The sequence below is a fragment of the Alligator sinensis genome, unplaced genomic scaffold (assembly GCF_000455745.1).
Source record: "Alligator sinensis unplaced genomic scaffold, ASM45574v1 scaffold512_1, whole genome shotgun sequence".
In the NCBI taxonomy this organism is placed as follows: domain Eukaryota; kingdom Metazoa; phylum Chordata; order Crocodylia; family Alligatoridae; genus Alligator; species Alligator sinensis.
The window spans coordinates 1,432,471-1,446,032 of record NW_005842063.1 but is presented as its reverse complement, the minus strand read 5'-3'; the positions used below and the strand labels follow the sequence as shown (position 1 = coordinate 1,446,032).

The 13,562-nt window shown below is 59.5% G+C and overlaps 1 protein-coding gene across 1 annotated transcript in view; it reads right to left on the bottom strand.

Moving 5' to 3' along the window:
- Positions 1 to 3,118: 3,118 nt before the first annotated feature.
- The window catches only part of RAP1GAP (RAP1 GTPase activating protein), a 50,837-nt gene continuing 40,393 nt past the window's right edge, over positions 3,119 to 13,562 (bottom strand). Inside the window, exons 17-24 of the mRNA XM_025203703.1 lie at positions 11,765 to 11,842; positions 9,958 to 10,067; positions 9,632 to 9,745; positions 9,057 to 9,180; positions 8,750 to 8,852; positions 7,968 to 8,071; positions 6,469 to 6,517; positions 3,119 to 5,841 (exon numbers count right to left, since the gene is read on the bottom strand). Coding sequence (XP_025059488.1) covers positions 6,509 to 6,517; positions 7,968 to 8,071; positions 8,750 to 8,852; positions 9,057 to 9,180; positions 9,632 to 9,745; positions 9,958 to 10,067; positions 11,765 to 11,842 — 642 coding nt within the window. The 3' untranslated portion in view covers positions 3,119 to 5,841; positions 6,469 to 6,508. The remainder of the gene's footprint in view (positions 5,842 to 6,468; positions 6,518 to 7,967; positions 8,072 to 8,749; positions 8,853 to 9,056; positions 9,181 to 9,631; positions 9,746 to 9,957; positions 10,068 to 11,764; positions 11,843 to 13,562) is intronic.

Below are 13,562 nucleotides of genomic sequence, written 5' to 3'. Positions count from 1 at the left end.
GCCCGCGCCGGGGGCGGCCCGGGCGGTGGGGGCGGGCAGCCCGCCGCAGCCCTGGTGGAAGGCTCCAGGCTGTGCAATGGCCTTGCCCGAGCCCTAGTCCATGCTTCACCTGCTTGCGGCCGGTGGTTGTGGTCTGCGCTGGCCCAGCCCGAGCCCCTTGTCCCAGCGCAGCTCCGCGCGCTGACAGCTGGGCAGGGAAGCCCGCAGGGATGTCTACTGGGCTGTACAGAAACCCTTTGTGCCCCCCCACTTTGTCCTCCCTCCATTTGACATATTGGTACCCAGCACTTTGGGCAGGTAGTGCTGTCATGTGACAGTCTCCCAGTGTCTTCACCAAGGGGACGCAGAGGGGAAGTAGGGGTCCTTGGTCGCACAGGATGGGGGGCAGCGTGAAAGCAGGAATCCAGACCCCCGTTCTGCTCCGTCTGACCCCAAGCCCCCTTCCACTCACCCTTGGGAACCTGACTGCCCTGGAGATGCTCCGAGCCAGCTCCTCCGTGCTGCCACGGCCTAGAGATAAAGTGTTTGCAGAGGTTGCCTTCTGCGCCACAGTTCAAGCCTGTTGTCTAGTTCTTCTCATGCAGTGTATGTCTGCATTTACCAAACCCAGTGATCACTACAACTCCCTGGCCCCTCATTGTCCTTACTGCTCTTCTGTTTGTGCTTTAATTTTGTACTTCCTCAAACCTTTATCTGTAATTATTGTTCCTAGCGCCTAATTAATTGACCTAATGTGCACTAATTGCTAGATAAGCAGTCTAAGACCTCACTAGCTCACAACCATGGTTTGGTTTTAATAGATCCTCAGTTCCTTTTCTTTTTCTTGCTGCTTTCCTCAAGGTTCGAGCCATCCTCTGTACCGTGACTGCTGTCTTCCAGTAGCTATAACATAAGCACATACAAAAAACAGTATAAGCCATTTGACTGTACCTTTCCCTGAGAATTTTGCAACGATCAAACCACTTCTTCTATGCTGTCATTAAAGAGCACTCGAGATAACTTATCTCCCTGCCACTGGTGTCAGACCTGGCAGAGACTTCACTGCCTACTTGCCACTCTGATTTTGGAATTACAAACACCCAGTAGTACCAACCAAATAAAGTTATCAGGGACGCCAACCATCATATTTTGCAGTCCCGACACCATCTCATGATGTTATCAGTTGCTTTTTTTAAGATCTAGGAAGCTTGGATGTGAAGTCTGATTACAGTCGAATGGTTTTCTCCCAGTTCCTGACTCAGATGGACAGTGGGCCTTCTCCTACTGCCTGCTCCATGCAAGAGGTAGATCTAATATGAAAGCAGGTTTTATAGGCTGTAGGGAGGAGCATGAACAGTGATGCTCTGTTATTCTGGCACATCAGATTGCCTCACGTATCTCGGTGAAATGTGGTTCTTCCACAGCTGGCTCATCTGGATGGAAACCAGCAGCTTGCTGCTCACTTCTATCCATCTCGTCATAAGGAGTTCATTTAATGCTCCTTGCAATTATGGAAAGTGAATCCTTTTATAACTAATTGATTTTTTTGACCAGCCTGCTATGACTGGAGCAGCTGTGGCTCCTTGCAGTGAGGTTTTGGGGAGAGCGGAAGCAGGCTTAGCCAGGGCCAGCTCCATGGCCCGTGTTCGGGTAGCAGCACAGTGAGGTCCTTTGTGGGGGATGGGATCAGGGGAGATGTTGCAGCACCACAGTACTGGCTTTTTTTGGGCAGCATGGCGCTGAAGGGGCAGGAGGGCACAGAGCCACTGTCAGGCAGTGGGCACAGAGGGGAGCCAGGGGCCTACAGGGGCACAGATAATGACAATATGGGACCACACAAACCCCAGAGCTGTGCCACTGTTCAGTGTGGCATCCTGGCTGCATTGGGTCCATGGCCCCTATATTGCCCACCTTGTTCTAGCCGTGGGCAGGGCTGACTTGGCACCGAACGGGGCTCTTGCTGCTCACTCCGCCAGTGACTGCAGGCCTGGGTTGAGGGCATGGTGCTTGCAGCAGGGCCATGCACAGCTGCTTTGCAGAGCCTGCCCGTCCCCCGGCATGGACACCAGCATGCTGGCTGACCCTCACCAGCATCTCTCCCCCCACCAGTGCAGCCCTGGTCCAGTCCAGACTTGTGGAGGCACAGTGCCTAGCTCTGACCCGGCTGCAGGTGGCTGAAAGCACACGCGCAGACCCTCATAGCAACCTTTTACCTCTGGTGCCCACCTCCCATCTGCCCCCATTCCAGCTGGGCCCATTCAGTGAGCTGGTGAGCCCCACGTGCCCTGTGAAAGCCATGGTGAGGAGCTGCTGTGCAAATCGCTACCCCGTGCAACACATCTAGGCAGTCCTCCCTTCCCTCTCCCCGTCAGTCTCCACCAGCTCCTTTCCACGTTGCATGCGATTGCAATCGGGTTCTTCTTGGTGTCCTCCTCCAGGTGATCATGGGCGGCGGCAGGAAGTACATGTTCCCCAGGAACACCACCGACGTGGAGTACCAGACTGAAGACAAGTACAGGGGCACGCGCCTGGATAGGAAAACCCTCATCAGTGTCTGGAGAGAGAAGAAACCTAAAGACAAGGTAAAGGGGGAGGCAGACGGCTACGTGGCTGGGGAGGGGTCCAGCCGGATGGGCGTTGGCTGCATATTTAAAGTCTCCAGGTCAAATTGCTACTAAAATTGGACAGGGAAATAATTCTGCTTAAAATCATAGACGATGAGGGCTGGAAGGGAGCTCAAGAGGTCACATCTAGTCCAACCCCTGCTCCAAGCAGGACCAGCCCCAACTACATCATCCCAGCCAGGGCTTTGTCCAGCTGGGGCCTCAACACCTCCAAGGATGGAGACTGCACCACCTCTCTGGGTAACCTGTTTCGGTGCTTTACCTCTTATTGAGAAAGCTTTTCCTAATATCCAACCTAAACTTCCCTTGCTGCAACTTGAGCCCATTGCTCCTTGTCCTGTCACCTGCCACCGCTGAGACACCACTTGTTCTGGTGGAGAAGAGACCCCCTGCACCATCAGCACTAATAGCTTGCAACGAAAACACGCAGAGCATCGGGATGAGTGTTTGCCAGCTCAGACCGTCCTACTCTCACCCCTGCCCCGCCACACAAACCAGCCAGGAGCAGCGCAGGTTTTCCAGTTTATTCCTTTTTTGAGCCTGTATATCTTAAAAAGCATTTTTACAAATAGAATCTTCTTACAATAGCGATAAATAGAACTTTATTTTATACATCAGTCACTGGATACACAAACACCATCTCGGATTTAAAAAAAGAAAAAAAGAAAGTGGGGGGGAAAAACCCGAGTGTCCAAACATTAAGTTAGGATCTGACTCAACGTATGTTGTGCCTTCAAAAAAAATATGAGTACAACACAGACGTAGAGGAATCCCAGACGCTCGCGGGATGTATTACACATACAGTAGGCAGTTGAAAAGTTACTTACATGTCATGGAGCCGTACCTTCCTGCCGGCAGAGGGGAGCCATTGAGAATGGGTGGGTGGGGTTTTTTGTTTTTTTTTACAATTATGCGACACAAAGCCCCAAATTTAATCGTACCCGTGGCTATATATTCATGTAATCCTGCTTTAGCTGCTAGCAGGCTCCCAGGGTGCTCTCAGCAGCAGACCACCCTCTGAATCCGTGATGTACTGGAGAACGAGGCCCTGCTCTGTAGCGCATTGGGAGGGCTATGGCCTTATCCATGGGGGCACCCAGTGTGGTGCCAAGGAGCCCCTAGGCAGTGGCTTTAAAACAAATGCTAATGCAACAGCCACCAAATGGCTTTACCAGCAGCATTTTCTTGGTGGGAAATGCCCTTTGGGATCAAGATCTTCCCCCAGCAACCTCCTGGGAGGCCCTGTAATGCCCCTTGCCAGGCTGGGGGAAGCCAGCTCTCCGGGTTTGGATGACAGACAGAAATGTGTTTGTTTTCTGGTGACAAACTCAGCCTGTTTGTTGCAAAACCCAGTTCTGGAAAAGCTGGAAACTTGGGGGTTGGTTTGATCCTTCATTAAAACAGAAGTTGTGCAAGAAAACTTTGCAGGGGGGAGAGAGGAGGGAAAGCAGCAACGGCCCTCACCGAAAACCCTGCATCAAATAACTCTGCTCAGTGTCTCGCCGGTGCCAGGGCGGGGTGGACTGGCAGCTTTGCTACACGCTGTGTGCCTGGTTTGGTGCAGGGAAGCTGGATGGGCGGCTGGAGGGAGGTTGCGTGGCCGCTGGGCTTGCAGGGGTTAAGTCCTATGGCTCTGGCAGGTCTCGTCAGGATTGTCTCGTCAATGCACAGCGGCTCTTTGGGATAAATGTGTCTGCCCCCCACACCCTGGCCGGGGGTGTTTGTGCCATGCCTGCCCAGAGCTGGGGGCGCGTGAACACGCTGCAGTGACCCTTCCTTTCCCAACCGGAGCTCACGGGGATCCTCTGCACTAGGCGTTGCCCCCACTCCTGTCCCTGGCTACCTCACCCCACCCGTTTCACCCCTTTGGTCCTATATCTGGGGGATGCGCCGTCTGCAGCTGGAGATGCCTTCCCTAAAGGGTGGCATGAGCCCTGTGGCCCTGGTGCCCTCCACTCCCCGGCTTTTGGGGACCCCTGGGTTGGGGTCACTCCCTTGGGCGGCGGGCGCTGGATTAGAGCAGCCTGGGTCTCTCTGGGGTGCAGGGACCCTTGTGACAGGGGCAAAAGCCCCCCCACTTGCTGCTGGGCTCGTGACTTTGGGGCCTTGTTTGACAAGATGAGACTGGGTGGTGTGGGCTCTGCTGGGGGAAACTGGTGAATGGGGTCTTGGTTACCGCAGCCCAATCCCCAGAGCATCAGCTGCCGCGATAGCCTCCGTAAACGGCCTTCCAGGGATCGGGGCCAGCCTTGCCCTGCCTGCGCAGCCACGGGGAGGAGCTGGGGGCTCAGGTCAAGCGGGGAGGGAGCACCTACCTGACACCCCCTTTTTCCGAGCCTTGCAAACTGGCCCCAGCTCTGCAGGGTGTTTCAAGGCTACAGAGGGTCGTGGGAAGTCCTGGATGCTGCTGTGTCCCTGACTATGGGACTGGGTAGGTCTGCTTCACCCAAGCTGCCGCACAGCACCTTTCCCCTTGGCCGATCCCTTTGCCCCTGCAGGCTGCGAGCTCTCTGGGCAGGACACGGGCATGGCAAAGGGCTGGGGTGAAATGCCCTGGCAAGGACCTCAAGAGGAGACCAGCCAGACCTGCCGTCGGCTAGACCGAGGCTGGGATGGGAGCAGAGCTCACCCAGAGGAGGTGGTGCCTAGAGGAGGCTGGATCTAGCTGCCCAGGGGGATTGTCCTGCCATGGATGAGTCCCAGCTCTACCGTCCTGTGTCACCTGGTGGTCGTGGGCACCTGGGTGCATGTGGCTTCCTTGCTGGCGGGGCTCCTCCGAGGACTGGCCAGGCCAGAGCTCCGCAGGGCACATCACGGGTCAGCAGGTGAGAGCTGGAGGGGCGAGATGTGTCCGGCTTCGTTTGCAAGTCCCGTCGGCAATGTGCAGTGATCGGACCTGGCAGGGGGCTGGGGACAGGGTCGGGAGCATGATGGGTGGGCGTCGTGGGGGAGGAGAGGAGCGGGGTCTTTGCCACCCGCTTCTAAGGTCTCGCAGCAGCTTTGGGAGCAGGAGAGCGGTGGTGGGTCCCTCTCGCATGTCGTCGCTGCTCCCGGGCTCTCCGCGCCGCAGGGAAACTGCTGCCCAGCCTGGAAGTGGGAAGGCAGGCGGGAGCGTGGGTCTAGCTGTCTAGGACGCAGGCTTCGGCAGGCTGGCTTTGGCGATGAGGCAGAGGCTGTCTGCCGTGACAAAGAGCGGGACCCTCCGCAAGTCCTTCAGCTTGTGCTTCTTCTGTGGGTGCTGCGGGAGAAGGGGAGCAGGTCAGGAGGTAGCTGGGCTGGACCACAAGAGAGCTGTCCCCCAACACCCCTGCAACTCCATCTCCTTTGAGCCAGGGCTGAGAACAGAGACAGGGCAGGGCTGGGGTGGGCAGACACAGGACTGGGGCTACTGGGCAGAAAGGGAGGGAGGGCAACAAGTGGAAAGAAATGCCACATGGCCCGGTCTGGGACGTCCTTGGCCCTCGCACTGGCAGGGACATATCAGAATGACCCGCTCAGGCAGGCTGCATGGTGCTGGGCAGGGCCCGGGGCCCGGTGCCTAATGCCAGGGGCCCGGGAGGAGAGATGAAGCTGTCATGTTCTGGGCACATCCAGGGACAAGGGCAAAACCAGCTGGGCTCTGGCTAAGAGCCAGCCCAGCTCTGCAGATGCCCATGGGGTGGGGTTGGGGGGGATTTGGGGCGTACGAGCCCTGGCTAGGGACATGGTGCGGTAGCCCCACTTGCAGAGGGCTGAGGGATGCACGGTGCATGCCCCGTGGCAGTCAGCACCTCCCTGGCAGGCTGCTGTGGCCAGGAGCATCTGCCCAATGTGCCCAGCTCTGAATCCAAGAGGGGGAAGCAGGCAGAAGTGAGGCGGTGCTGACCTGGCAGGAGCGCGCATCCACGGAGGCCGGGGAGGGAGGGCTAGCAGCTCTGCACAGACAGACACACAAAGAGGAGGACATTAATTGGAGCCAGGGGGAGCCACAACATCGGGGACACACACTCCACACCCGCTTCTCCCCTCCCTCCGGCAGGAACCGGGCAGGGACGGAGACGAGGAGGCTAGACACTGCACGTCCCAGCGCAAGGCCAGAGGGTTTAGCTCGGTGCCATCCTGCACCTGTGTTACAGGGACCATAGCAACCCTGTCCATCCAGGTCGCCTTGACATTTGTACAGAAAGCAGGGCCTGCTGCTCATGGGGGCAACTGTCTCCTGCTGCTCATCCCTGCCCCCATGCCCAGAACTGCTGGCATGAGACTTAGAGCAAAATATTTCAGACCTAACTAGTTTCAGGGCCAGGATAATGCACCAGGGCAACACCCGACCAGCTCGTACAGCTCACCCCGGCTTCGCTGAACCCCTCGTGTTACAAAACAAGCGGCGAGTAGATCCAGAACAGCTTTTTGTTTGCAAATGTCCTTCCACATGATTAAAAGCAAAACACCCTCAATTCATTCCAAAATGCAACGTTTCAACCTGGGTCAAAGTGACACTATTTTGGACATCACCGAAACTCAGAAACATTTTGAGATGAGCAAAAAAATCTGGCACTGTTCCGACAGTGAGCCCAAACCTCCGTTACTGCTACGGGTCGGGGGCGAGGCGTGTGGAAAGACTTCCTCTCCGCACGGCCTCGTGCTCACACTCCTTTAGCCGACACATCAGTGGAATTCAAGGCTGGAATATTGACAGCTTGGAAAATTTTAACAAGCTCTGGGCTTGTCTGGGAAGTGAGCAAGAGGCAAACCATTGCCCTAGGGCTGGTATTTCTGACACAGCTCATGAGCTACTCTGTCCTGCAGAGCCCTGTATGTGTGTGTAAGTGTGTGTGCATGTGCCTGTGTGTATATGTGTGCATGAATGTGTGTGCATGCATGCATCTGTGTACACTTCTATGTGTATGTGCATGTGTGCATGCATTTGTGCGTGTGTATGTGTACGTGCATCTGTATCTGTGCATGCGTATGTGTGTGTGCATCTGTGTCTGTGCATGCATGGGTATGTGCATGTATACATTCATGCATTTGCATGCGTTTATGTACGTGTGTATAGGTGCACGGACATGTGTGTGTGCATATGTGTACGTGTATGCATGGGCACGTGTTTACGTGCGTGTGTGTGTTTGGGGGTGGAATTTCTGCTGCTTCTCTCCTGCAAACCTAATACAAACCACAGCGCCCGGGGGCAGAGACCTCGTCTCCTGCTCCTCGCAGAGGAGGCACAGCAGCCTGCTCCTCCGAGGCCCCCTCATGGCACTCCTCAGCTGGGGCCAGGCCCGAGAAAGCAGGGGACACCCTGATGCACGTACACATCCCCAGCTGTCTCTGCTGGGCGCCCTGCGCACTCTTCCCCTCCTCCTCCGGCCGCGGCGCTCTCACCAGGTGGGGTGTGTGCCGCTCCGATCTCTCCAGCTCGATTTTGATCTCTGGACAAGCCGGGTCCCCAGATTTTCTGGCGTCTGGCTGAGGAGACCGAGAGGGGCCTGAAAGCGAAGAGGGGAGAGAGACGCAGACGTGAGATGGGAGGAGACGAGCGCTCCCGGCAGGGTCGGACGTGTAACACTATGCAGAGGCGAGCGGGCAACAGAGACGTGCATGTTGCTGGGGGCCTGATTCTCAGCCCTCCCCATGACACGCATCTCTGAAAACGCACTAAGGCATCACGTTGTTATTGTCCAGAAAGCTGCAAGGAGCTCTCACCCACCTTGGGCTTTAACAGCTTCTCGGACTCAAGCGGGCTGCAATAGGATCACACAACGGTACCCGATTGGTAGAGCAGGATCGGGCCTGTTGTGGCTAGGGGATGCTGTGGGCTCAGTGCCAGCCTGACCGCAGTGCCCCTGGGGGTGCTGAGCCAGCCACAATTAGCGTGGGGCCTGGTGGCAAATGCCCTGCAGCAGAGGTGGCCAGAAGCAGACACGGCTAACCAGGGAGAGGAGAGGCAACATAGCCGCAGAGAGGGCAGGGAGCAGAAAAAAGAGCAGCAGATCAGGCGAGGAGCACAGGACAAGGAGCAGAAAGCAGAGGGGACAGGGAAAGGGGGATGGAAAGTGCGAGTGGCGGAGACCCTGTGTCCCCTGCTGTGTCCCCTGCTGGGAGCTGTCTCGGAGCTGGGCCCGCGCCCCGACGCCATGCCGCGCCGCGCCGTGCCGCGCCGATACCTGGAGAGCTGCCCCCGCTGGCGGTGCTGAGGCTGTCATCCAGCCAGGTGCTGTAGATGAAGGAGTCTCGCTTGTGTGGGGTCCCCGAGGAGGACTGGCTTTCCTGTGGCACACAATGGGGGGCAGGGGGGTGAGGGAAATGCCCCCTGACCGGAGCGCCATGGGTGGGGGCCGAGAGACTCCCTCCCCAATGCCCGCAGCCGTGGAGAGGCCGGATGAGACTTGTGTCACCCAGTAAGCGCCGTTCGGGAGGGCTGTGCCCCACGCCGGGGGAGAAGCCTCCTCCCCTGCCCCCAGGGGCTGTTACCATGCCAGTGTCGTCGTCGTTGCCGCCCTCGTTCTCCTCCACCACGCTGCCGAAGCTGCTGGCGCTGGACGAGGAGCGGGAGAAATCCCGCAGCGCGTCGGACTTTTGAGCGAGGGCCTCCACCCTGGAGAGACGCAGCGGTCAGGCGCCACCGCCCCTGCCCGGGCACACCCTCCGGCAGGGCTCTTCTGCCTGCAGCTCCCCACCCCAGAGACCTTGCGCTGTCCAGAAAGGCTGCCCTTGGCAAGGAGATTAGCCCGCTCCCCAGAGAGGTGTAGATGGGCCATTTCAGGGCTTCTTGCACCTTCGCACCGGTCACCAAAGGAAATGCCAGCTGCTGCGGGGCCAGCTTTGCAGGGAGGAGGCCTGCGGCCAGCTTGCGGCATGAGAATGCTTCGATCAGGGGGTTTGCTGGTTTTTCAAAGGCTGCAGGGTCACGGGTGGCATCCTGGAGCCAGGCGACCTGTTCCCAGGGTCTCTGGACCCGGCCAACGTCACACAGGTCCCTGTCCTCCTGCAAAGCCCACCTAAAGGGGCCAGCTCCCCTTCACCTCTCCGTGCCCGGGGGAGCTCACCTGTTCTTGGTGGTGGGCATCTCCGGAGAGCTCTGGTTAGACGAGTCCTCGGATTTAGGCTCCTGGGAGACGTGGCCGCTGTCCGGGGTCTTCTGGGTCCCTGTCGGGCTCTCCCTGCGAGGCACAAACAGGCCCGGGGGGGGATGCTAGCGATCAGGCCCACCCGGAGCTGCCAGCACTGCATCTCAGCCTGGTTTCAGCGCTGCTCCATCTCGCAGCCGGCACGTGGCAGAGCTGCTCCCATCACCCCCATTTTCCCCACGACTGAGCAGGGTCCGCACCCTTCATCTGCTCCAATGAGCCAACGTGCCCCTGCCTCCACCCACCTCTTCTCCTGCACCTCCTGGATGTTCTCGATGCCGATGGCGCTGCTTCTCCGGGAGCTGAAGGGCCCCGATTTCTTCCGCGTCGGGCTCTTCCCGGGAACAATCAGCGACTGGAAGAAAGTCGGTCTCATTGGTAAGAGAGCCCCGCCGACAGCCGGGACCGCCCGCCAGCCGGGCTTCCAGAGGACCCCCACCGCTGTCCGCACACACGTGCACACAGACGTACAGGGGCCCGCGCTCCGGGGTGGGTAAACCAGGTTGGGAGCAAGGACAAACAGGTCTGGATCCTGGAGACAGGCCACCGGCGACTATGCAGGTCCCCTGGGGCATTTGCACCGGGACCTGTGTCGCCTGCCTAATCAGGGCATCCAGTGCCCAGGTGCCAGCATGAGATGCAGCCAGCTCTGGGCATGTCTGTCCCAGTAAGCATCCACCTAAAACCCCCACTTCTACTGGTGCAGCTGGGATCAGCCCTTGGGAAGGTGGGGGAGCATGGCCATGCTTTTGCCCTCTCTGCAAGGGAGCATGGCTGTGCCCCGGGGCAGGGCTCCCCCCTCCCTATAGCATGGCATCGCGAGGGGCTGCAGGCTGGGCTGGGAGAGGCGTGATGGGAGCGGGACAGCTTCTTGGCCCAACGTGCATGAAGGACACATGGCATCTTGGAGGACGTGGCCTCAGGCCGGGAACCTGCCAGCCCCAAGGGTGGAGGTGCAGCAGAAAGGGGGTCAGACCCCGGGAGGAGGTGCTGATAGCTCTGGGGTCTGGCTAGGGCAGTGGGGGCTGCTCCAACATGGGCAGTAGCAGCCAGAGCCCTCTGCAAACCCTGTGTGGGGCTGTGGCACCCCTGCCCCAGGACCTCCCCGGGAGAAAGGCCCTGCTCTATGGAGGAGGCGGCTGCGGTGCCTCCCTGCTCTGCGACCGCACGGCACAGCCGGGAGCAGCACCTGGGAGTCTGGCCCTGGCTCTAACCACTGGCCTGGCTACCAGTCAGCTCAGGAAGGCACCGAGCAAAGAGGACGGGGCCACCCATGCTGCGCCCTGAGGGATCAAGCTTCAGTGCTGGCGACTCTCCGGGGGGGTGGGAGTGGGAGCAAAGGAGGGGGGTGGGAGCCAGTGTGGGGTCACCGCCCTCATGCAGATCTGAATGCATCAAGCGGGGGGGTGGGGGGGCGCAAGGCCAGCTGGGGCACAGGAGGACTCTCAGTGAGTCCGTTTGCAGACAGACTCGACGTGAACCCCCGGCCACGGCAGAAGAGGACGATACTGGGAACACGCTGGGACAATACTGGGAATACTGGGGCGGGGGGTGCTGGCCACACTGCTCCTCACGGTCTGGGACCGGTGGGAGAACGTGTCTGCCCTTTCTGGGCACACAGCGGGGAAAGGGAAGGCACTGGAGGCCCCCACGGCAGTGGCCACGTTAGCTGTGGCTGCCTGGTGCCCTGTGGCTGTTGCTGGGGACCCACAAGTGCGAGGAGCAAACTCGAGCTAGGATCGGAGGTGACTCTGCAGTGAAGCCAAGCGCCGAATGTGGCAGGGGCGTGATGGGACCATGGCTTGTGGAAAGCCCTGGTGCCCAGGGGTGCAAGGGTCCCGGCCAGGGCTGGGCAGGCCAACGCCCCATCTCCCACCCCAGCACCAAGGCCACATGTGACAGAGGACGGGGAAAAGTGTTCCCAGTATGGTCCGGTTCCTCGCCGAGACCCCCACTGCATGCAACGCGGCAGCTCCAGAGCAGGGGGCAGCAGGGATGAGGCGGCAGGAGAGAGCGGGGAAGAGAGAGAGATTGAGAGAGAGAGACATCAACCTCTTCTATGGTTCCTATCCCTATGGCGCTGCCTCGACGTCCGTACCTACTTGGCGTTTTCCCAGGGACAAGCAATGACTGGCAAGCGGATAGAGGAGAGCAGTGGAGAGGAAGCGAGAGAGATGGGGCATGGGGAGATGGACAAGGTGGGGGGTGGGGAGGGAGGAGAGAGAGAAAGAGAGAGGAAAAAAAAGAAGAGAGAGTCATGCAAAAAAAAAAAGGCTTGATCATCATAACAATGGCTTCATCAATAGCACCATGGCGTGACCTGCCCTGTCCAGGCCTGGGGATGGGGCAGGGAGGCAGCGGACTCGCGGGGGACATACTGTACCTGTGTGGGGTATCCCTGGGGGCTGGCTTTCACGGGAAGCCCGTGGGAGGTGCTGCGGGTAGGGCATGCGCTGCTGGGGTGATGGAGAGGGCATGGGGGGCAAAACAGCTGTGAGACGGGGCAAGGCAGTGAGGCGCAGGGGGAACGGCGTGGGGAGGAAGCTGCCCCGAGTGGCTCCGTCCCTGCTTTCTTCCTATTGGGAACGGCATTTCTGGTGTCTCTTCCAGACAGCCCTGGGGTCGCGTGCACCGCAGCGAGAGCTAGCGGGGCCTGGCAAGCCCTCCAGGGAACTTTATCCACACGATGCACAGAGAGGGAAGGGCCTGAGTCCTTCAGCACCCGGCTCCCCGTGCCCGTGCACTGGAGGGACCGGGATGGAGCTAATGCAGGCATCCTTCCTCTTGCGGGCCAGGGTTTGGGAGCTGGACCTCACGGGTGCAACTGGGGGGGAGGCTCAGCCAAAGCCATCAGTGGGACCCAGAGCGGAGAAGCGGTGTCACCGTGCTTGGCGCAGGCTCCGCTCGGAGCCAGGGGCGTTCAGGTACAGCCTCATGCTCCATCCGCCCTCCCTGAAGTCCAGCCAGGGGAGGGAGTCGGCAAGGGGCCTCGAACCCAGCCCCTGCAGTCCCACTCTCTCCAGAGGCAGGGAATCAAACACCAGCACCCTCTGCTCCCCTTTGCAGAGGGGGTCTGGGCATTGCACAGCACGGATAAGCCACCCCCTGGCCCTGAAGCATGACGGATGCTCCCCCACATCATGGGGAAACTGAGGCACAAAGTGATAGTGAGCCAGTGGCAGAGCTGGGAGAGGTACCCCAGAGGCCTGCCTCCCACCCACTGGGCCACACAGCCCTTCTGCTGAAGGCTGCAGCTGGGGGCGGGGGCTGGATCTTGCCTGCAGGGAAGATGCCATGGGTGTCCCCAGACGTGGCAGGGCCCGAGTGCATGTCTAGGTGGCCTATGGACTTGCAGGAGGGTGCTGAGGCAGCCCTGGGTGGCAGAGAGCATAAAGCCCGGATCTGCTGGCGGAGGAGAGGGCTGCTTCGATGCGGGGAGCAGAGCCAGGCTGCACCCAGAGGGGCCCTCCATGCGTCCCACGGAGCCACTGGCTGCTTACAGGTGGGAGCTTGTGATGCTATGAGGGAGGTGGGACAGAGGGACCTGCCTGTGGGGCTGAGCCAGGGCGGCGGGGGGCTCGGAGCTGGCATCCCAGGGCCCCGCAGCTCTGCGACGGGCAACCCTGCAGCTAGGCAAGACGTGGGGCAAAGGCTGAGTGCGGGGATCGAGAGGAGGTAGGAGCAGAGGCCCGTGGCGGGGAGGAGAGCCGGGGAGACCAGAGAGGGAGGTCCAGGAACCGCAGGCAGGGGCTGGGAGCAGGGGACAGGACAAGGTGACGGGGCTGGGGCTCCGGACACTCACGATGCCGGTGGCTTTGGCGACGTCGGGGTTGTTGTGGCCGAAGCTGCC